This window comes from Lepisma saccharinum, chromosome 6 (genome assembly GCF_977018435.1).
Source record: "Lepisma saccharinum chromosome 6, izLepSacc3.1, whole genome shotgun sequence".
In the NCBI taxonomy this organism is placed as follows: Eukaryota; Metazoa; Arthropoda; class Insecta; order Zygentoma; family Lepismatidae; genus Lepisma; species Lepisma saccharinum.
The window spans coordinates 23,820,091-23,842,741 of record NC_139234.1 but is presented as its reverse complement, the minus strand read 5'-3'; the positions used below and the strand labels follow the sequence as shown (position 1 = coordinate 23,842,741).

The 22,651-nt window shown below is 39.8% G+C and overlaps 1 protein-coding gene across 1 annotated transcript; it reads left to right on the top strand.

Moving 5' to 3' along the window:
• Positions 1-2,383: 2,383 nt before the first annotated feature.
• On the top strand, positions 2,384-21,963 carry LOC145989273 (putative cytochrome P450 301a1, mitochondrial). Its single transcript, XM_083124600.1, is given in 12 exon segments — positions 2,384-2,429; positions 5,929-6,163; positions 10,128-10,374; positions 11,902-12,018; positions 12,963-13,039; positions 13,866-14,067; positions 14,634-14,793; positions 15,441-15,610; positions 16,555-16,633; positions 19,471-19,522; positions 19,525-19,700; positions 21,749-21,963. Coding segments are annotated over 11 exon segments (1,629 nt in total). The 5' UTR covers positions 2,384-2,429; positions 5,929-5,946; the 3' UTR covers positions 21,881-21,963.
• Positions 21,964-22,651: the final 688 nt, after the last annotated feature.

The following is a 22,651-nucleotide window of genomic DNA, read 5'->3' as shown; positions in this document are numbered from 1 at the left end:
ACACAGAACCCTGCACAGGATTATAGTGGTTATACGGTCCAGCCGCCAGAGCTTCGCTTACCCGCAAGAATACAGTTTCCGAGACTAGAGTTTGACAGGGTGTTTTTCCAAAATATCACCTTCCCGCTAGGGAAGGGCGGGCAATAGTTTAGAGCGCCCAGAAATTCTCCTGGAGTGGTAGATGAAACCATGGAACACCCTTTCTATCAGGACGTCCTGTCGTGGTATTTGAACTACCTACCTTCGGATTACCATTAGGGCATCGTAAATATTGATTCTAACTTGTTTATTTTGCAGATATTTGTGTGTCAAATGAAGCAATGGGAACTTCGTCTAATTTACGAGTCCTAGATGGACGTTCTGCCGCCAAGGACAATTTTTGTTGTCCTACAGTTCCGATTTATTTTCGCCAAGGTCATCCTTATTTTCTTCCAACTTCTGTTACTTTCACTATCTGTTCTGGAACACAGTGTTGGCAGGAGACATGAAATTGTTGCAGAGAGCATACAAAAGCGAAAGTAGTCCGAGGACTCGCCAAATACACCTTCATGAATGTATGTGTACGTACATACATACTACATACATACAAGGAAAATTGCCCCTTACCCTCCTGAAAATGATATTTAGGGCCCCTTTGAATTTAATGAAACTGTAAACCGCCTTTTTACAGTACATATTTACAAGATCGAGCATAATACTACAGGGAAAGGCGCTAAACCGAAGCGGAAATTTCCGTGCCAGAAGTCTGCAGGATACCTTAAGGGTTCTCGCCCACTGAGCTTAACTGACAATCCGGAAGTCGGTTAACAGAAAAGCTCTGGCCAAGCATACGAAAATCAGCGAATAACGGTCGATCAGTGTTGTCAATATTTCTTCCCTGTTGATTGCGAGGGTGGGGAAAAGCGAAACAAAAAAGAGACATCTCCACTGTTCATGGCGCAGTTTGCAGTTGGTGCCGTGATATGTAAGGGTTTACAGCTTGCCCATCGAAATAAACGGATGCTAGAAAACGGAACTTCCCGTGTCGTGCGGTTTGGCAACAGTGCGCTCGTTCACAAATCGCATTCATATCAATCAACAGCCTTCCTAGCTGTCGCGCAGTATAGTATAAGAAAAAAGTAGCCTTACTCACCAACTTCTGCTACAACGTTGTTGGGTTCCACCTCGTATACACTCTCGATATCTTCGACTTCAGTATTAACTAGGTCAAACTCTTCTATCTGTGAATGGAGGTTAAGATAAAATTATCACCGAGTTTGTAACACTATACACCAAATAACACACATGCCAAAATTATGATGTCCGCAACCATGACGACGTACTTTCAAATCCAACAATATTGACAATCATGTCTCATTGTTGCATGAATTTGAATTTTTAAAACATATCAATTCATGTCATTTTGCAAAAGATTATTTACTCAATATGAAAGGGATAGTATATACTTTATCTGTATCCTTATATATTTTTATTTTCTGCGCCTTCTATGTCTCTTTAGGGAGTCGAACAGAGCATAAGAGAAAATGAGGACCGAGATAATGAAAATAAAAGTGAAGCAAAATATATGAGTAGGGACAGAGTTAGAAGGCTACGAAATAGAACATGGGGAGAAAGAATGTAATACAAGAAACAGATGAACAGTGAAAGTGAAGAAATGAAAATGGGAAACAAAATAACTGAAAGCAAAATAAATTAAACGGTGGTTTCGGTCTCGCAATAAATTTCCAAGAATTAAATTTACGTAATATATTAATGGCACATTTGAAAATACAGTAATGGCGCTGGGAAATTCCTGATACATTAATGGCACCGGTATACTACACAGGGTAAACCCTCATAGCGGAAAACCCTATGCATTAATGGTGTGTGGAAAACCCTGATGCATTAATGGTGCGAAGAAAACCGTGATACACTAATCATGAGTTTAAAGTTCACTTTTATGCACAGCTATGCTAATCGGGACTGGAACTACAGTTTAAAGTGGGAAACGAACCACTATATGCCTCCGCCAAGTATCGAACCCGATACTCTTCGATTACCAAGACGTCAGAAAAGTACCAGAGAGGCAAGGATAGCTATTCGAGTTGTCTTATTTCATCCAACATTCCTGAACGTTCTAGAGCCAACATATTTTCTCACGAATTACATATTCAAGTCCATTCATGAACCACCGGATGCAAGAATCAAATTTTCAAATCCCTCACGCACATTGTCGTGATTCTTGGACTCGCAGACTCCTCCCGTGTTACGCAATGGTGATGGAGCCTCAGTAAATATGCAAACTGGGTTGCGAATTACCTGCAATTGATGGCAACACTGTGAAGTGTAAATTTGAATAGCCGAAGCTTCATGGAGATATTTCCTTGCTGCAGTCGTACGGAAACCACGTTCAAAGTCTCCTGCTCATTTTCCCCTCGTCTGTTCTGTTGGTAAGTATATTGCTTGACTTGATAACTGACTAAAGAACCGTGGTAACACAAACACATCAGAGTAGTCTGTTGTTGTTGTTGAGTTGGTGTTTTAAGTCCACTTTATGCACAGTAAGGCTAATCGGGACTGGACCTACAGTTTAAAGTGGGATCCGAACCACTTGTGCCTCCACCGGGATCAGAGTAGTCTGGTAATTGTGGTAAACTAATAATGGTAACCAGTAGTAGATGAATGAGTTAAGCACGGTCAGCTTTAAGTGTTTAGAACTAATTTATTAATTTTACAATTAACATATCTTATATTTAGAACTAAATCAACCTTTATATTCATTCAAGTGCCTCCCCGAAGGCGCAGTGGTAGCGTCGTTGCATGGGATCGATACCCGATGGAGGCACATAGTGGTTCGGATCCCACTTTAAACTGTAGGTCCTGTCCCGATTAGCCTTACTGTGAATAAAGTGGACTTAAAACTCCAAATCAATGAATCAAAAAAACTTTATATTCATGTAAATTTATAATGTTTAGAACTAAATCAACCTTTTTAATTCATATAAAGCTTAACTCATTCATCTACTACAGTAACCTAAGTCTTAATCCTCGGTCCCGGGTTCGATACCGGGTGGAGGCACATAGTGGTTCTGATCCCACTTTAAGCTGTAGGCCCAGTCCCGATTAGCCTTACTGTGCATAAAGTGGACTTAAAACACCAAATCAATCAATCAATCTTAATTCTCGGTGTGACCTGTTTTGAGTTCGAATCCCCAGATTTTTACTAAAAATATCGTAAAATCCACATAACCGAAAATATTAGCATCTTAGAGACAAAGCCTGAGTTAGTACGTGGTACGCCTCGAAAGTTACAGTACTGGCCTTGTGGAAGAGCTATTTAATTTAGCGCCCACTTAGCCGAGGGTTAGCTCTCTCGCCTGTGGAGGGAGCGGTGCTGAGTTCGATCCCCAGTGAGAGTTCCAAAACGTTCGGTGTTGACCCATTCTGTAGACAATTGAGGACCTATTTGTGCTGATATATAAGTAAGCTAGAATATTGATTATTTGTTGAATGATTACGACTTTCACGTTGAATACAGTGGCGTTATCTACGATATTATTTCGGGGCTGTATCCAGTTCGAAACGCCCCTCCACAATTTTTTTGTAATTGGATACAATATAAGCTTTTTTCATCGAACTTGGAGCCTAACTGTGTTTGTTTGTGTGTGCGGGGGAGAGGTAGAATCGAAACGTTTTCCTTCCCATAAAAATAGCGTCTAGGATATTTTTCTAAATAACTGTTACATTACCGAAATTATAAAATTCACTACTTTGCTCTTCGGGTCTCAAGAGGTTAACAAAAATACCCTAAACTTGCAAATTTTAAAAAACCTCAACATTGGGGGTGGTAGTGCAACTATTCCCCTCTCCCCCCGAGTTACGCCTATAATCTCAGTTTTGGGTTTTAGACCCACGGTCCAGTGGTTCGTTGATGTTGATTTAGTTTGAGTCGCTTTTCTGCTACTTTTTGATAATCGCGACGATGATGATGACTGGTGATGAGATGTAGAAGGGGCAATCAAACACATATGGAAGAACAACACATGACCCACAGAGGATTATACTGACTGTGGTTGGGTTCAGGCGGCACGGCCTCGTTAGCTTGCAAAACTGCAGACCAGCGTCTACCACATTTGGTTTTGTTGTTTAATCCACTTTATGTAAAGGTTAATCGGGACTGGGCCTACAGTTGAAAGTGGAAGAGTTTGACAATTGAGTAACTTCAGATAAGGTCACCCCTTTATACACCGATGCAGTGGTTCGGAACCCCATACAAGCGTAGCGTCCCTCACGTAGGACACCATTCTCAATTTTATATATGGTTGTGTGGATTTGGACAGAATTTTGTCTAAATGATCCCTGCTATCTCAGAGTTTGGCAATGGCTCCTATTTAATTGAACAGTTCCGTCATTGATATTTCAGAAACAAGACATGTGTTATAATGGATTTGAAAAGTAATGTCTTGTGACTCTATACATTTTATTGTTAAAGTTATGAGGGCTATTTTATGGAATAAGGTATCAAGAAGCGTGTAACATATAATTGTGTACGATTACTCCTTATCAATCACTGTTTTCCGTGGGCCTCCAAGCTTATGAGTGTCCAAAGTGGCATATTAAATCTTATTAGACAATGCAGCAAGGTTTTATCAATATAAGAGTTTCTGTAGATACTAAACCACAAGCAGGAGGATATCCCACGTGTTTCATTAGCCAACAATTTCGACTGCATCCTCCAAGTAACAAATGTGAGGACGTCACAATCGAAGAATATACAATGGCTGACAATATGCCTTCAAGTCAGTTGCGAACGGAAGAGAACCAGAGAGTTCGTAAGAGAAAAGGATGCAAGATTTTGTTGCATAATTTACTGGAAATGATTCGAACAATATACAAGTAGAGTCAGATTATTTTCATAACAACTCCAGCTGACCGCGCGAGTCCAGTTAGTGAACCTACCAACAGCCCAGAGCGCGAGCAACAGGGATAGCAATAGGTGCTGGGTAGAGATGACGCCAGCAGCTCGTTTGTTGATTGGCTGCTCCGGGAGTTATGACTCGCGCCAAAGCTGCCAATGCAAGACAGCCAGAGATGTTACGAAAGTAATCTCACTCTACATAAAGGTCAATTACGAACGATAAGCCCCATGAAGTGTCATCACTTGTAAGAAAGAAGGTTAACGAAAGAGCCAGCGGTTTCGCTGCATTCACACAGCAAGTACGCAACAACTCACATCAATAATTTTACTATAGCAGGTCTACTGTTAACAATAAAATTACTGTATCGTCATATTCATATCATCGGCACATGCTAACTGACAAAGGAAGTATAATAGTATAGCAGTTATATGCTAGAAATGAAAATTGCAGATGGGGCATGGATGGTGCAGTCCAGAATTCGATTTGATTTGATTTGGTTTATTTTACTTCACTTCCTGCCACGTTTTGGCTAATCGCGGAGATGAGGATAAGTGATGAAATTGATGAAGGAAAACTCACAAACAACACCCATGCCAAGGCTGAGATTCGAACGCGGGTGCAGTCAAGGAGGAGGGGGGAGGATGGTACATCAGGGTTGTCTAAAAATGCACTAATTAAAGGGTGCAGGATAAAGTAGTTACACAAACATTAGTGAATGAGATATAACTGTGTATTTCATACCACCAATACCACTATTACTACTAGTAGCAGAACATTACTACTACTAGAACATTTCAATATTGGCAAGCAACCCCTTCAATGCCCGAGACCCTATAGAGAGGAACGGCTCATAACTCAGAATGTAATTTATGCACAACATATCTTGTAAAAATGTGTCATTTGGACCAAAAATCTGACATTTCAATAGACATGTATTCTCTCTTATGTGGATTAAAGCGTAGGCCCGGTCCCGATTAGCCTATCTGAGCGGAAAGTGGACTTGGAACAAATTTTGATTTCGTACTTTCAGGCGTCGTGACCCCCTGAGATGGAAAGTGGATCGAGAATGCTTCTGACACCAACTCGCAATTGGAAACGACTGACGAACGTGGCCCAACAGCTGAGTAGGAGCAGGTCCACTGGAGTGACGGAAGTGAGCATCGAATCAGAACCGGAAGTTCAAGGGGTGAGACCTTACAGCCAGGTTCCCGGACCGAAGCCTCTTCCTCTCATAGGAAACACGTGGAGGGTGATGCCGTTTGTGGGTAAGGTCTTAGAAGACAAGATGGCAATTGATTAAATTTGATTGATTGATTGATTTAGTTTAATTTACTTCTCTTTTGTGCCACTTTTGGCTAATTGAGAAGATGGGGATGAGTGATGACATGATGAAATTGATGAATGGGCACTCACAAACACACATGCCCAGGCCGGGATTCGAACCCCGGATCCCTGGCGTCGTAGCGCGATGTGCTAACCACTCCGCCACGGAGGTCGGCTAAGCTGGCGAACATGTGGTATGGCGCCTGTCGTAATTGTGCAGAGTGGGACAGAAAAACCTGATGATTTTTAAAATGATATAACACAGTAAATAAAAAGGGTTCGTTCTTTATTCATGTGCTAGCAGTGTGTGAATCAAACTGTACGCTATTTGCAAGATGTTATTTTCCGCACTTAATGTTGCTGTAAATCATAATTAATTTTATTTTTTCAATAATAATGGCATTCATATGGCTGTGTGGCTAGCACATGAATAAAGACAAACTATTTTAATTGACTGTGTTATATAATTTTATACATCATGAGGTTTTTCTAATTTTGCGTCGCCTTTTCTGACATATTTGGATAATCGCGACGATGAGGAACAGTGATGATCAGATGGAATGGATGAAAGGACACTCACAAAGAACATCCATGCCCAGGTCCGTGAATCGAACCCGGGAAGTTCGGTATAGAGATTGAAAGTCATCCACAAAACGCGCTCGGGCGCCGAGCCGACTGTCTTTCTGTCGTGTGACATGATGTCATTGAGGTTCAGATAATTTGACGGTGGGTTTCATGCAGTGATGTGCCGTACACTATAAATTTACGTCTACGTGCGTTGCTTACACGTAATCTACGCGTACATTACACTGGGTTGTAGTTTACATAGACTACGTAGACAATCTAAAGTGCATTAAAAATTAATTTTCAAGGCTTTCATGAAGGGAAAGTGACATTTTTACCTATATTGGTTCCTAACGAACTGAAAAGAATCCAATTTACAACAAAATTTCTTCTCTTGTATCATCAACTATGGAAGAAGATAAATAGTATGCAAAATACAACAGATGGCAGTCCTGAGGCAACGTTAGTCTTCTTCTCATAAAATACTAGAATGTTTCCTATGTTAGATTTATTTCCTAGGTGAGAAATTGTTCGAATTTGGAAGGGAGCGTATGAAAAGTTCTTCTTACACATCAGCAACTGATACGCAGTATAATTTCGTTTTACTTCCACGCCGCTCTTTGTTAAGTTATCACCTTTCGCCATGTTGTTTACATAGATTACGTCATCTACGTGAATAAAATAGTCTACGTGTAGAACGTAGACTATCGTTGTTTACGCGTAAACGCACATCACTAGTTTCATGCAGTGGGGTATCTTAAGGTTTTGTTTCAGGACTTCATTCAATCTTGGTGCAGTCGGTGCCGGTTTCGAGCCTCAGTATCGCTTCTTCTTTCTATTTGTTCACTAATTAATCTTCCTTAGTTAGTCACGATTCACCTAAACTAACTATCTCTCTAGCTTTCTTAAACCCGAAGGTTTATGGCTGCAGCAACACAAGCCTTCCATCTGTTCCTATCCTGGGCAAGATCAATCCAATCTCTTCCATACTTACCGATTTCCTTCAGGTCCATCTCAACATTATCCCTCTATCTTCGTCTTGTCCTTCCTACCATTAGGTTTTCCAACACGAATTCTGTAAACTCTCCTTTACTGCCCACCTAAGTTTTCTTGATTTAATAACACTAGGGAACAAATGAAATATTTTTTTTTGCCTCCAGAGCGAAATTAGTTGCCTCTTATGGAAACAAGTGTGCTGAATTCAAAAATAACAAAAAAAATGCTCTAACACGTAAGATTTTATTTTTACAGCTAGATTTCAGTATACATGGAAATGTGCGTAACAAATGTACAGAGCCATGAATTGCACATCATGTAAGTACATGTAAATAATATAAAGAATCATTTTATAAGGAAATTAGTAATCAACCACTAGTCAAAAGTAATTAGCTTGCTACAGATAAGGAAATTTGAACAATACAAAAGCATACGTTTACTTGAGAATAGGTAAAAAATGTCTACCTTTCAATGAACGTCTCTTATATTCAGTGCTACTTTCTAGTTTCGTATTCCAACAGTAATCCCCTAACATGGCTGGGTCCCATCGTCCTTGGTAATGACGTTCCCTGTCAGAAATGTCCTGATGGAACCTTTCCCCCTGTTTATCACTTACATCACCTAAATTCTGTGGAAAATATTCAAGATATTTAAGATGAGAATGTAGAAGATGCATTTTTAACAACATTCGGCAACCCATTTCTTTGCAACACCTCAGTAGCTCTGAAACTAGAAATTCATAGTTCTCTTCTTTTTTGTTTCCCAGGAATCCATTCACCACAGCTTTGAAGAAACTCCACGCTGCCAGCTCGACGTCTTGGAGCTTTGATTTAAAAAAATTGTGTTTCAGGAGTTTTCTAATTTGTGGTCCCACAAAAATACTTTCCTTCAATTTTGCTTGTTGTCTAGTCCGAGAAAAGGTTTTGGAGGTAACGAAATCCACTGCCATCTTTATTCACTTTCACAAAGTTCTTCATCAATCCTAATTTAATATGTAGTGGTGGGAGAAGAATCTTCTTTGGATCAACAAGCGCCACATATTTCACATTTTTTCTCCAATTTTTAAGTACAAAATGACGACTTGTGTCGCGACTGTCCCACAGGCACAAAAAGCAGCAATGTTTCGTAAAACCTCCCTGTAATCCTGTGAGCAAGGCAATAACCTTGAGATCAGCACAGATTTCCCATTCATGTTTATTATAATTTACAGCTGCTAACAAAGCAGACATTGTTTCGTATGTTTCCTTTGTATTTAGAGCATGGAATAAAGGAATTGATGGTAAAACATTGCCATTATGCAGCAATACAGCTTTCATACTTAATTTTGAGGAGTCTATGAACAGTCTCCAATCGGGTACTGAATGTCGAACACCGAACTCATTCATTAAGGAAACGATATCTACACAGAAGCACATATTTTCTTTCATTGTGAAATACTTGGAAAACTGTTCGTGACGTTTTCGATAAATGGAAATTTTTGTGTCTTTCGCAAGGAGTTTCCACTGCTGAAGCCTTGAACCAAGAATCTCTGCTTCTTTTTTTCCCAAATTTAAATCACGTATAAGATCACTTAGTTCATCATGCATAATGAGGTGCACGCCATCATCTTGTTCGTCACAATGGTATTCTACGTTGATTGATGTTGACGGCTCGTCTGCGGTATCTTCATCTGGTGCTTTACAACCTATGTGCGTGGGGGTTTTGGAACTCGCTGTGGTGTATCGGTCTCTTATATATAAATTTACATAACTTTTCGAATGAAGTAATTCTTTCCCTTTCTTTTCCAGGTAAACATATAGCCTTATTTTCCAATGTTCGTATACCTTATACCTTAAATTTTATTTTATTAAAAATTGACATTATGAAAAATTTTTACATGTAGGAGAATTTTGAGGATTAGTTTCGCTTACTACACTACAAAACACATTAGAAACAGTCATTATTTTCACGGGGGCAAAAATCATGTTCCCTAGTGTAATTGAGGACTAAAAGTGGTAAACGCTGTAAGTGCCAAAACGAAAGTGTTGGGAAATCGCATCGGTCAGCACATCAGCCCGTAAGAACGTTCACACTAGTGACCTTTTTACACGGCCTTTGAACATAGAGGGCTACCAGCCACATTTCACGTTTACCACATTATAAAGCATGGCACATTTCACAGTTTAACGTGAAAAACTGTGTTTGAATTATTGTGGCACTCACAGCGTTTAGAAATTTTAGTCTTCAATTCTAATAATATCTGGACATGAGTACAAATTATGCAGTTCTAACTAAAGAAATCTACAAAGAATAAACACATTCAAGGTCTACATTCTATGAATAGAGTGGTCTTCTTTCTCATTCAAGGGCAATATGACATATCGGATGTGGCAAAAGTAACAAGGCTTTTCTATGAACAGTATGGAAAAATAGTGAAGCTGTCTGGACTAATAGGGAGACCCGATCTCCTCTTCGTCTACGATGCCGATGAGATAGAGAAGGTGTACAGGAACGAGGGCCCCACGCCCTATCGCCCATCCATGCCCTGTCTGGTGCAGTACAAGAGCGTCGTAAGGAAGGACTTCTTCGGGGAACAGCCTGGCCTCATTGCAGTGTAAGTAGAGCAGAAGCAGGTTATCGAAATGTGAGAGTCTGGCTAGCAAGCCTACCAACGGTGTAGAACGTGAGCAGGAAGGTTAGCGATAGGTGGTGGGTTGAGATGACGCCATCCGCTCGCATGTTGATTGGGTCGTTCAAGAGTTGTGACTCGCTCCCAAGCTATAAAGCAATAATGGCCATAGATGTTAGAAAAATAATCTTCTAATGTCTCCGAGGGAAAGCAAGCTATTCAAATTGAGGCATATCTTTAAAATGAATCATTATTTCGTGTACATGATTAGTTCAACTCAAATATTATTCATTATGCATAATTATCATTGTTTATATAGCTCTTTTCAGTTCTTACGGCGGGCGCTCTAGAAGCTGGCAGGGGAAGTGGGGAGCGGGCAAGCGACCAATCCAGCACAATATGAAACGTAGCGGCCAGTAGAACGAGTTTCACGTAGTACTTTTTCCGGCCGCGTCGTGTCTCTCGGCGCCACTGCTGTTGTCTGGTTGGTCTGTTGCGTAATCCCCGCTCCCCACTTCCCCTGCCAGCTTCTAGAGCGCCCGCCGTAAGAACTGAAAAGCCCTATAGTAATAAAACGGTAATTTTCAAAATTACATGAATGTAAAATTCTTTAAAAGGGCCATTTGTAAACCATCTACAAGGTTGGGCACTAAAAACCGATCCGGCTCATCTTGTCAGACACTCTCAAACTATTATTTCTTCTACATCCCCCCCATTCCACTACTCTCTCCATCTGGCTACGTCACGTCATCCCTCCCGCCGTATCTCTGCCTGTTCTCGTTTTTTTGAAGCACAATAATTTAGGAGAAAGTTTCTTATCAGACCAAGTGAAAGGAGGCGGGCCGGTTGTAAAAAAAAAAAAGGTAAAGTGTTCCCCTGTGCATAGCACCACGCCATGAAGGCGTATAGGGGGTGTGGGGGTAACGCCCCACACTTTCTTGATCCGGTCGTGAGTGGGGGTGATGTGATCAGCATCACGCCCCTGACCGCCTTTACCCCCCAGGGTTTCCCCCAGGTACCCATGTTATTCGACGCTGGGTAGGCACCGGGGCCGCTTCCACCGTTAGAAAAGTTCCCGGATTTGAACCGGCCGGGGATCGAACCCGGGACCTTGAGCATGGTAGTCAGACGCGTTACCGACTGAGCCACCGCGGCCACGAGCCACCGGTTGTTCGTGCCCAATCCTGTACATCGAAAGGTCTTCCCGCTGGCATAGTAGTAACGCTGTAACCTTTGTACTCAAGGATCTTTCTTTAAACTGTAGGTCCAGTTAACACCAGCCTTTGCGAGCATAATGTGAACTCCCCAAATAAAACTTTGACAAGAAACATAAATGATTACATGTATAATAGTATTTTCACATTCTATAATTGGATACATATCTCTCTGTTGAAAGTCTATAAATAAATGTTTCAAATATATTAGTATGACGAATGAAGTTTTTTTTAGATACAGTATAATGCTTGTGTGAGCATGCAAATACTTCATTAGAACTATAGTGTTGTCTTTCAGGCACGGAGAACCATGGAGAGCTTTCAGAAAGAAGGTTCAACAACCAGTACTTCAGCCAAAAATTGTGAGATCATATATCAGGCCTATAGAGGAAGTAACACTGGATTTTCTAGAACGGTAGGAGAACAGATTACATATTGCATATGTAGGTATACCTAGTTTCTATTCTTTTGCAAGTTTTATGTTTTTGAGTTTAAGGCATACCGGACATAACCGAACACCTTCCCTGCTAATCCTGGTGTTCTGGATTCGACTCCCTGGTAAGGTATTGTTGTTTTGATATCTAGGTTTCAACAACTTAATTCTTTTCCATTATTTCCATTTATCTAAACGTGTAATATGAAGTTTTAAAAAAAAAACTCACAAACCTTATGTGAGTAGTAGATTCTTCCGAATTTGTTTAGAAATTCATACAGGTTTACGAACACAAAAAATAATAATAATAATTTATAAAATGGTCAGGTTTCTTTTATGTCTTAAACCGGTCCGTTTTTATCTTGCCTTTGAGGAACTTTCATGAATTTAGTAATACAGTAACACCTCGTTAATCCGGATAGGTGAGATAAGTTGTACCGGTTTAACGAATGTCCGGATTAACTGAAATAACGTAAAAGAACAGTAGAACGTGCATTGCAACTCTGTTTATAGCAACAAAACACGTTTATTGTGGTGTATTTAAAGGGCATAGGCTTAAATACACTATACAGTGCAGTACAAAGTCCGCGGAAAACAGAATTTCACCAGTGGTTGACTGCCATTTCTTTTGGAAGTTCTCTTGTTGACTTCTAGCCACATATAAAACCTTGCATTCTGCTCCTTTTTTTGCCATTTGCCTGTCCGGATTAAGCGAAGTCCGGCTTATCTGGGTACGGATTAACGAGGTTTTACTGTAATAATAACAAATAATTATTCATTTGTAACTTTCCCTGGCAACCAGAAGGGAAATGCGCAGAAACCAGAGGGAAAATTCTCCCTCATTACCCCTTTAAATATCGCCCTGTCTTTGGTACGTCAACATTCTAATATGTGGTTAAGCAACTGTTTATTCATTTCCTTCGCAGGATGAAGACTTTAATGGATGAGAACAACGAAATGCCTAAGAATTTCGACAACGAAATTCACAAATGGTCTTTGGAATGTAAGTAACATTTCCAGTTTACAGATTACTTTAATACGTATCTCCTTAAATGCTAGAGGTACATTTAATTCAGTATGTTGTTATTTCCGTCTCAGAACATAAGGTATGGAATTCATAAATTCTCTGAATGTTAGTGATAATGGGTCTACATTAGCATGCAATGTTAATTGGACATAATCCATTGTCTAGTGCTTTAAACTATACTTACTCTAACACTATGTTTCGAGAAAGCATGTCTTCTGGGAAACATTTCTTTTGCCGGTGGTGGGGATTGAACCCACACTTACTACAAATCCAGTGCCGCTAACAACTACTCCACGGCGCTCAATTGCAGAAACAGGGAAGAAGTTCTTCTCGAAACGTAGTGTTGCGGTAGTAATAACTGGTACAGCGCCGACAATTTCGCCGGCAAGTGGAACATTCCATCCGCTACATGGGTACGCGTTCCAGTGGTATATTAACAAAATGAAGACTGTGTAGAAGCGGTAGAAAGTGGTTAATGCCCAACTAACATTGCAAACAAAATTAAATTGTTCACCTGTATCCTCTAGTAATTGATTTCAAATGGGAATTATTTTCAACTATGCCCCTACATAAGCGTCTCTGGGGCTCAGCCATTCCTTCCAGTAATTGATTAACTTGAAGCAACTTGGTTTTACGGGGGTATATGGGCGATCTGGCATGGTCTAAATCAAGTTATCTTCAGTATGGATGAGATCGAGAATAATGCGGATTTTTACTTACATACTCTTTGTGTGCCTTAGTGGGACGTAGGAAAGAGCATCGCCTTGTTTGTAATCTAAGTATAACTCAACTCCTTTTATAGGTATTGGAAGAGTCGCTCTGGACGTGAGGCTGGGGTGCTTAGGTGAAAATGTGAATCCGGATTCGGAGCCGCAGAAGATAATTGACGCCGCTCAATACGCCCTGAGGAACGTTGCGGTGCTGGAGCTGAAGATGCCGTTCTGGAGATACGTCACGACGCCTCTGTGGACGAAGTATGTGCGGAACATGGACTTCTTTAGAGAGTAAGTTCACAGATTGATAACAGATTGGGAAGTTTTCACAGTTTTGTGTTCTGTAGCCTATGGACAAAATATTAGTGCATTTTTCAAATAAATATATAAATGTGTTGTATGACACCAATAAACGTTCATTGAGGTGGTACTTTCTATGCTGCATGTATGCATATGCACGATACAAATTCAAGGTTTGCCAGTGCCACTTATTTTTATGCGACCAACGTATTAAATGTGAGGATACAATGAACGAATTCATTGGTATACTGTGCAGTTCATGCAGCGTATTTGTAGTAATATTAATTAGAAAATGGTTTATTTTCACTGAGAAGAATTAACGAAAGGTTTTGAAAGTGTTTTCCAGAAGTAGTCACACACCACGCAAAATAAAAATAAAAAATACAAGTTTAATTGATTATCTTGAAATGCATCAATCGAAACAACGAATGCATCAAACGAAATCTGTTGTTCAACATCTGAAGCAAGTTCTCTCAAACAGCAAGTTAAAATGGTAAACTTTTAATAATTAAAATTAAGAGAAATATAAAATTACACTCTACACTCTTTTTTTTCAGAGTGTGTATGAAGTACATAAACATGGCGGTCGAGAGAGTGAAATCAAAGCCATCTGCATCAGAAGATTTGTCTCTCTTGGAGAGAATTATAATGTCTGAGAACAACACGAAAACCGCATGCATATTGGCCCTGGACCTCATTCTAGTCGGCATTGAAACAGTAAGTACCCGCGGTGCTCGATACTCCAGCTATCACAAGTATCTGGCACGATCCGAACAAAATTTATAGTACAGTATTACAAAATAATATTTTTTGTCAGATTTGCATGATTTATTTGTTATAATAATTTGCAATTGTCTTTTACAATGGGGGGAGGGGGTCAAGGATCTTTTAGTTCCGGGCCTGTGGCTTTTACCATTCATTTTTTCTAGGGTGATCTGTAACTTGCAACATCAATACAGTTCAAATGAGAAAGTATTCACCTTATTTTCAGTATTTTGAGAAAGTAGTAGCTCAACAGTTCATTAGTTATCTCGGTTACAACAATCGATCTAAAATGATCTTTCGATATCATGGCAATCGACAATCTGTAAGCACAGTTGTACATCTCACTGTACAAGCATTTTTACAGCTTCTCGTGCAATGATTGATTGAAAAGTTATGTTTACTATTGAGTAATAAAATTTTAAATTCATCGAGAATCCATGATAACACAGTTAAACTTAAGTTAAACTAATTGAATCACCAAAAAAGTTTTGTTAATATCTTCATACGATAGTACATAACCGGGAATTTGGTCGACGTTTTACACATTTCTGAACACACCGCAACAGGCACGACATTTAAATGCAAATCTTTCCTACCAGATATCAATGACTGTCGTTTCGATGCTTTACCAACTGTCAACGCGGCCAAACGAACAACGGAAGGTTTATGAAGAACTGAAGCGAGTGCTGCCATCTGCTGACACAGCAATAACTGCGGAACATCTCGAAGAAATGCACTATTTGAAGGCATTTATAAGAGAAGTGTTCAGGTGCGTAGAACTTCTAACAGTGACTAAGGTGAGAAGATTAGTTTGCTACATGGCTTATGTTCATTCATCACCGTATTGGAAGACAAATCGCAAAGAAAATGTTACTGTAGTGAGATTTATCAATACGTGCTAGTGACTTGTCAAGCATTGGCAACTCTGATCTTCATCTGATTTCACAAAGGCGGATTAATGCTATTTCACCCATTCTTTTACTGAAAGGTTATTGTTGTTTTAGGGAGCTTTCATACCGAAATGACAGAACGACACTTGTCACTTGGAAAGGAATATTCAGAATATATGTAACCTTTCGTACCGGACTTTGACAAGCTGCTCATGTCGGTCGATTGTCACTCAGACTGGGCCGTTTCCCCAAGCCAATAGAACATCGTATTTATATTTTGAAACTTTGTATCGCTGCTTTGTGATACTATCAAAGAAGACTTTTAAAATATTTCCAAAATGGCCGCCGGTTGGTCTCTCTTTAATGTTTGTATTGTGTTCCTATCGGATGTAACTCGTCTTCAATATCAGGTACATTACTTATGTTTTGATCATTTGGGGCATGACTGTTTGTGCTTGAAAGAGTCACCGGTTGGAGGCACTAGAGTCAACTTGAAGGCGTCATTATGGATACTCTACTGTTCAAGTTCTTTGCTTTATGCATATTGTGCTTTTTATGTTGATCGCTTAAGGGCCGACATTCATAATTCATTCTTATGTAAATTGACAATGCATGGCTTGTTTTATATAGAATGAGTTTATAATTAATTGTTTAATTCAGACATCAAGGAGGAGGTCGACCCTTTTTAATCGTAAAAGTGCAAACATCATTTAATCTTATACAAACTGAAGATTCATATTAGTTTTGTATGTCTTATATGTGTATCAATGTATTATTTAGGCAAAATATAGGCTTCTAATATGAATATTCTCCTTCATCGCAGAGTTTACGCTACAATTATAGGAAATGGAAGGACACTTTTTAATGATACAATTATTGGAGGATATCATATACCCAAAGGAGTAAGTAACTGGATATTTTGTAGAATAATATAATATGATAATAAAGAGCAAGTTGACACGAATGAAAAGTCTCAGCATACGCCCACTGCAGTTCAGTTTATTGCTGGTGTAGGACAAATTTCAATTTAATTGTTCTTCCTAACATGGAAAAACGTAACGATAAGACTTTCTCAGTGTAAAGAAGAAGGACTGTAGTTCAAAATATCCAAAAAAATAGAAAAATCTATTTAAATTTTTGAGCTGTTCTAACTTGAAATTTGAATATAGTGTTCAAATTTCACTAAGTTTCAACATTTAATCATCTGAAAGTATGCTACTCTCTTTCCTCTTTCGTTTCCGGGATATACGTAATTGAAAATTGCCTGTTTCTCAAAAATGACTTTTTGAACAACCGTCATGTAATACGTAATAATCATATTTCAGCAAAAATCCTTTCACAGGTGTCGGTTTTGGAGTACCTACAGCAAAGCTGTGTACCAAATATCATCTATGACTATGAGGGTCAACTTCTGCCTGATTTAAGGTGGAATGACCCATAGAGACTTTACAAAGTCTTTCGACACGGTACACCACGATACATTAATACAGAAATTAGCCGACAACAGCCTTTCCCCTTCACCTCCACTTATAACCCTTACACATACTGTATAGCGAATAGTGCAATACAGCTTGTTTATCTTTTGTTTCGATTTTTAAAACATTGCGCGTAAAACAATTTAGAATAAACATGGTGATGGGCAATTTGCTTGGTAACACTTATGCATTCAACTCTACAAAGACTGCAGGTCAACTGAGTCCCCGGAGTCCAGGAGGAATCGAAATTTTGGCCCATATTATATTTAATCTTCACTTAAAAAAAAAAAAAAAAAAAAAAAACTCTCGCCACGAAAACAGTTCAGTCAAGGTCACGGCACCCACCTGCAGTGTTGCCAATGAGCAACAATTTCAACCGACGAAATCAACCACATACTTACAAAGCGCGAAGTGTCGACTGAGCAGCTTAGAAGATGTGTGGCAACCCTAGAGAACCAGGGGTGTGGAGGAGGCAAGGGGAAGAAGCTCCGACCTTGAGTGGACTATTTTCGTGGCGAGAGCTATAACGATTTGCCAGACTTGCTTACTAAATCTGAAAATTCAATCTTCGTTGATGATATTCTTTTAAAATATCGTGAGTACTAACGATTATGCAGTATTACAAATAGAACTGGATAACTTGCTTAGCTGGTGTAAAATTAACGAAGGTAAATTAAACATAAAGAAATGTAAACTTCATTCACCCACAACATTTACCCTTGTGTAAATTGCATCAACCATTTTTAATGTTAATTGTCTTAAGTATGTTCTTGTTTATGTAATCACGTAATTTCAATATTGAGCATATGCGACTATCCTGTTCCTGTCCTGTTTTTATAAATAATGACCACTGCCATCACATTAGTGCAAAACGTGCTGTGTTGTTCCTCGAGAACTACTTTGAAAAATGGATGCATTTGAAATAACCTATAATTGACTGATTTGGTTTATTTTACTTCGGGAAAGAGGAAAAATGTTTATAAACCTGCTGGGGCTTTTCTGCCACTTTTGGGTGATCGTGAATATGAGGATGAGTGATGAATAGAGACGTGAAGGTTTCGTTTTAACGATAACACCGAAAAGTTGGGGAAAGCAAAATAAAGTGTTTAAAATATATTTGTGTAGGTTAAGGAGGCAAGTTGTCTTTGTTCGGAATCGCGAAATAACACGAATTATGCCATTTTCAGAATAACCCCGAATTTTGCACCTTAACGAGAAAAACGTCGCAAAATATGCAATATAAACTGGGAATAACATTTCTTCTGTTGAAAACGAACTACCTAAAATGCTATTAGATCTGTCATTTCTAGTCTAACTGGTGAAAGTTCGACTGAAAAGAGATTTTCAAGATTCATTTATGCAGTTTGGCGCAGATAGTATGACTCACAGTGTTTAACCTCGTCCTGAAAAGGAATTCTCTGAGGGATCTTCCCATAAGGGAAGTTTCGTAGGAACGGAAAAGTTTTCAGGGACATAAGCATCTGTTGTGTTGCAAGGGAGGGGTTTAGGGGGCGTGTATTTGTGTGTACACAAAACTGTATTTTTGAGGTCGCAGAGGGATTTTTTGGCATTTTTAGGGAAATATGATGTGTATGACTGTGTTCAAAGATTTGGGTGATATCATTCAATAAACATTTCATATTTAGTGGCTGATGAGTTGAAATGGTTTTCCAAATGGAAGAAATTTGGCGAATTCCCACAAAAGTAAGTCATAAATTTATTACTTTTTGGTCTTAAAACTAAAATTTGTCTCAATTTTCCCGAACTTAAACAATGTGAAAATTTTAAGCATAGAGGAAACAGTAAAAATGCATGTAAAAATAACAACGAATTTTGCCCTAAACCGCCGAAAAATATCATCGAATTGCAGTAAAAAATAACATCGAAATTTAGTTAAAAATGAAACTAAAACTTCACGTACCTAGTGACGCATGATGATATGATGAAATTGACATCATAAAGAGCAATCATGCCCTGGCCGGGATTGGAAACCGTGACCCCTGGCGTCGTAGCGCGCTGTGCTAACCACTTCGCCACGGAGACCACCAAATAAGCTATAAGTCTGTGACTTAGCATCCATTCCCCCTTAATCATTACTTTCGCTCTTAATCCGCTTCACTGTTATTCTTTTCGCACTTGTTTCAGTATTAATTGTTGCTTTGCATTTAATTCAATTCATAATCCTTTCAAGTGCTGCTAATTCTTTTCTCGTTTACGATACTTGGAGACACCGTTCTACCCTTCTATATTGTTTTTCTTTACAGACTCAGGTTGTCTTCCCAACAATTGTCACTGGGAACATGGAAGAGTACGTTCCAGGGCGAACGAGTTCTTGCCCGAGAGGTGGCTGAAGGTGGACAAGCAGCATGGTGGAGGCTGTCCCTTGTCCACACCGAAACTCCACCCATTCGCGTCTCTACCGTACGGTTACGGAGCCAGGATGTGCCTAGGAAGGCGATTCGCCGATTTGGAACTACAGGTTCTTCTTGCAAAGGTGGGCAACCGATCGACTATGATCTGTTACGTCAGAAGAGGTGGCTTACCTTGTAATCACACTGGATTCGGTTTCGTCACCAGGCCATCTGTCGTGTTATACCGACTTCGACTGACGGTTGTTCTGTCTCATAGCATCAGGAAATTGGAGCTATACTGCAGGAGGCCTTAGAAAGAGCGTTTCGCGGACTAACAGCAGACGTCGCTCGCACACTATTGTCGATACTCTCGTGTCGTCTGCTCCTCAGCCGAATAAACAGGCCGAGGTAGCGAGAGGCAGAGGTTACTCACCCTTCCAGAAGGGTGCAGCGAACTAGCTGTGTCAACCGGGCTCGCTCATTCGCGGACCTGATTGGTTCTCGCAGACACACCCCCATATTGTCGTCTGCTGCAAGCCCGCGAAGCGATATTTCTAAGGCCTCATGGAGTATAATAGTTTGATTTGATTCATTATTTAGCGTCGCTTTTCTGCCACTTTTGGCTAATCGCGACGATGAGGATGAGTGACGTTATGATGAAATAGATTAAGGGACACTCCAAAAAAATCCCAATGCCGGGTTTCGAATCCAGGACCCCTGTGTAGAGTTCGATGTGCAGAATATATCCAACCTTACCGTTGGAAAACCCTTTGTTGGGAATAAATATTAGAGATTATTGGGGGCGGACATAGCGATTAATGAAATCTTTGAAGATTTTTTGGTGCGTGACATCCCGAAAAGTCGGTACCTGGATCGGTAAAAAATGTCCCGTCCAGATTCCGAGCTCGGGAAATGGTATCCGAAACATACAGGAAATTCCAAATGATCATGTGTACAAGTGGATATTTCTCGATGTTTTCTGCACTAGAAAAGTGTCGAAGATTTTTGAAATTGGCAGTTCTTATTCCTGAAACCTGAGGGGAGAAATACTTTGTACAATTCGAGATTTTTACAGTGTCTGGAAGTTTCGAACATTTCTCGTCTCGAAAGTTCAAAGATGTAATCTGGAAATCGCGATTTACCCCCCCCCCCCCCCCACCATACCGGACTTCGTAATTTAAAAATTACGCGCGTTTCTATCCAGTTCCGAATCAAAGACTTTTCTGTTCCGCACACCTCTAGTATTTTGAATTACCAAAAATTTATTTTAAGCCAGTTTCCTGACCCCAGATTCCTGATTCATGCACATAGGTGTAACTTGGCGGGGGCACTTGCCCCCTCAAAATGTTCGTGTTAATTAAAATTTACAAGTTAGGGGACCTGAGGAGGAAAGTAATAAAGGGTAATATTTGTGATTTCTCAAACGTCACAGTTATTTAGTAAATAATCCTGGACGATATTTTTATGGGATGGAAAACTTTTCGAGTCTCTTCCCCCAAAGATAGGCCCCAGGTTTGATTCCACTTCCTCAAAAATTATGCCCGAAGTCTGATTCTTACCCCTCAAAATTAGGTACAACTTTAATTCTACGCATTCAAAATTAGGTCCAGTTTAATTCCACCCCCTCAAAATTAGATCCCGTTTGATTCTGCCCCCTCAAAATTAGGTCCAGTTTAATTCTGTCCCCTCAAAATTAGGTCCAATTTAATTCTGCTCCCTCAAAATTAGGTCCAGTTTAATTCTGCCCCCTAAAAATTAGGTACAGTTAGATTCTGCCTCCACAAAATTAGGTCCAGTTTGATTCTCCCCCTCAAAATTAGGTCCAGTTTGATTCTGCCCCCTCAAAATTAGGTCCAGTTTGATTCTGCCCCCTCAAAATTAGGTCCCAAGTTACGCCCATGTTCACGCATATCATTGATCTACGTTTGCAAAGCAATAAACATTTTGTTGTTCAATGTTGCCACCCAAACAACTCGTGAATTTAGGAATAAAGATTGCACAGCAAGTGACAGCCTATACTTATTTGCATGGTGTTGTTCATTCTGCCCTTTTCTGAAGTGTACACCAGAGCACAATTTTGACCGAAACTGGATCTAATGTGTCCAAAAGGGTAGTGTATGGAAGTTTCATGCATATTGCAAACGAACAATAATGTATGTTCCCAAATTTCTTGTTCGTTATTTCTTTACAGCTGCTGCGTTCATATAAGCTGGAGTTCCACCACGAGAAGCTGAACTACAAAGTGACGTTCATGTACGCCCCTGATGGACCTCTGAGGATACGACTTGTGGAAAGGCCTCATATCGAAGGGTCAGAAGATTAATACATGGCCAAGAGAATTTATTCACAACATGGGATTTACGCTTTGCAGCTTGTTGTCTGTACAAACAATACTGGGAATATTGTTTCCGTGGCCATACAATAAAAACCAAATGTTATTTTGGATTCTCTGACTTCATATACAACTGTAATTTGTGTATAACTTAAGCATATAACTGTTTTAGGCAGCTTTGAGACCGAAGCGACACGCTACAGACGACAGGTGGTTTCACATCGAAGCGACACGAGCGTCACCAGTCTGTAAAGAGGCCTTGACTGCGCATGCGCGACAAAAAGATCGAGGCAATAGGATGCAGGGTCATCCTTGTCCCACAACAGTTTTGCTACCTTGTGTTCTGACGTCAGACGAGGAATGCATACAAGGTTAGGTTAGGTTCCATTAGCATAAATACAATGAAAAATTATTATTTAGGCTAAGAGAACTAAATATAGCTAGCCTAACCTAACAACGTAGGAATTTAGCCTAAAATTAAAAAGCTTTCCCCCGTGACGTCAGAACACTAGGTTGCTCAAGTGTTGTGCGATAAGTGATACCCATAGGATGCAAGCTGTTGGCAAAACGGTCCAGTCTGTGTGACAAGCAGTGGACATGTTTATCGTGTCACTTCGGCACGAAAGATTGATTTCATTTCTGAAAGTTCGTGTGCAAATGTCATTTTGTCGAGTGTCGCTTTGGTCTGAAAGCTGCCTTGGGAAGTGCAGAATACGCTGTTACGTGTCGATTGTAGTTTACGTTTCGCTCGGACTTGGCAGT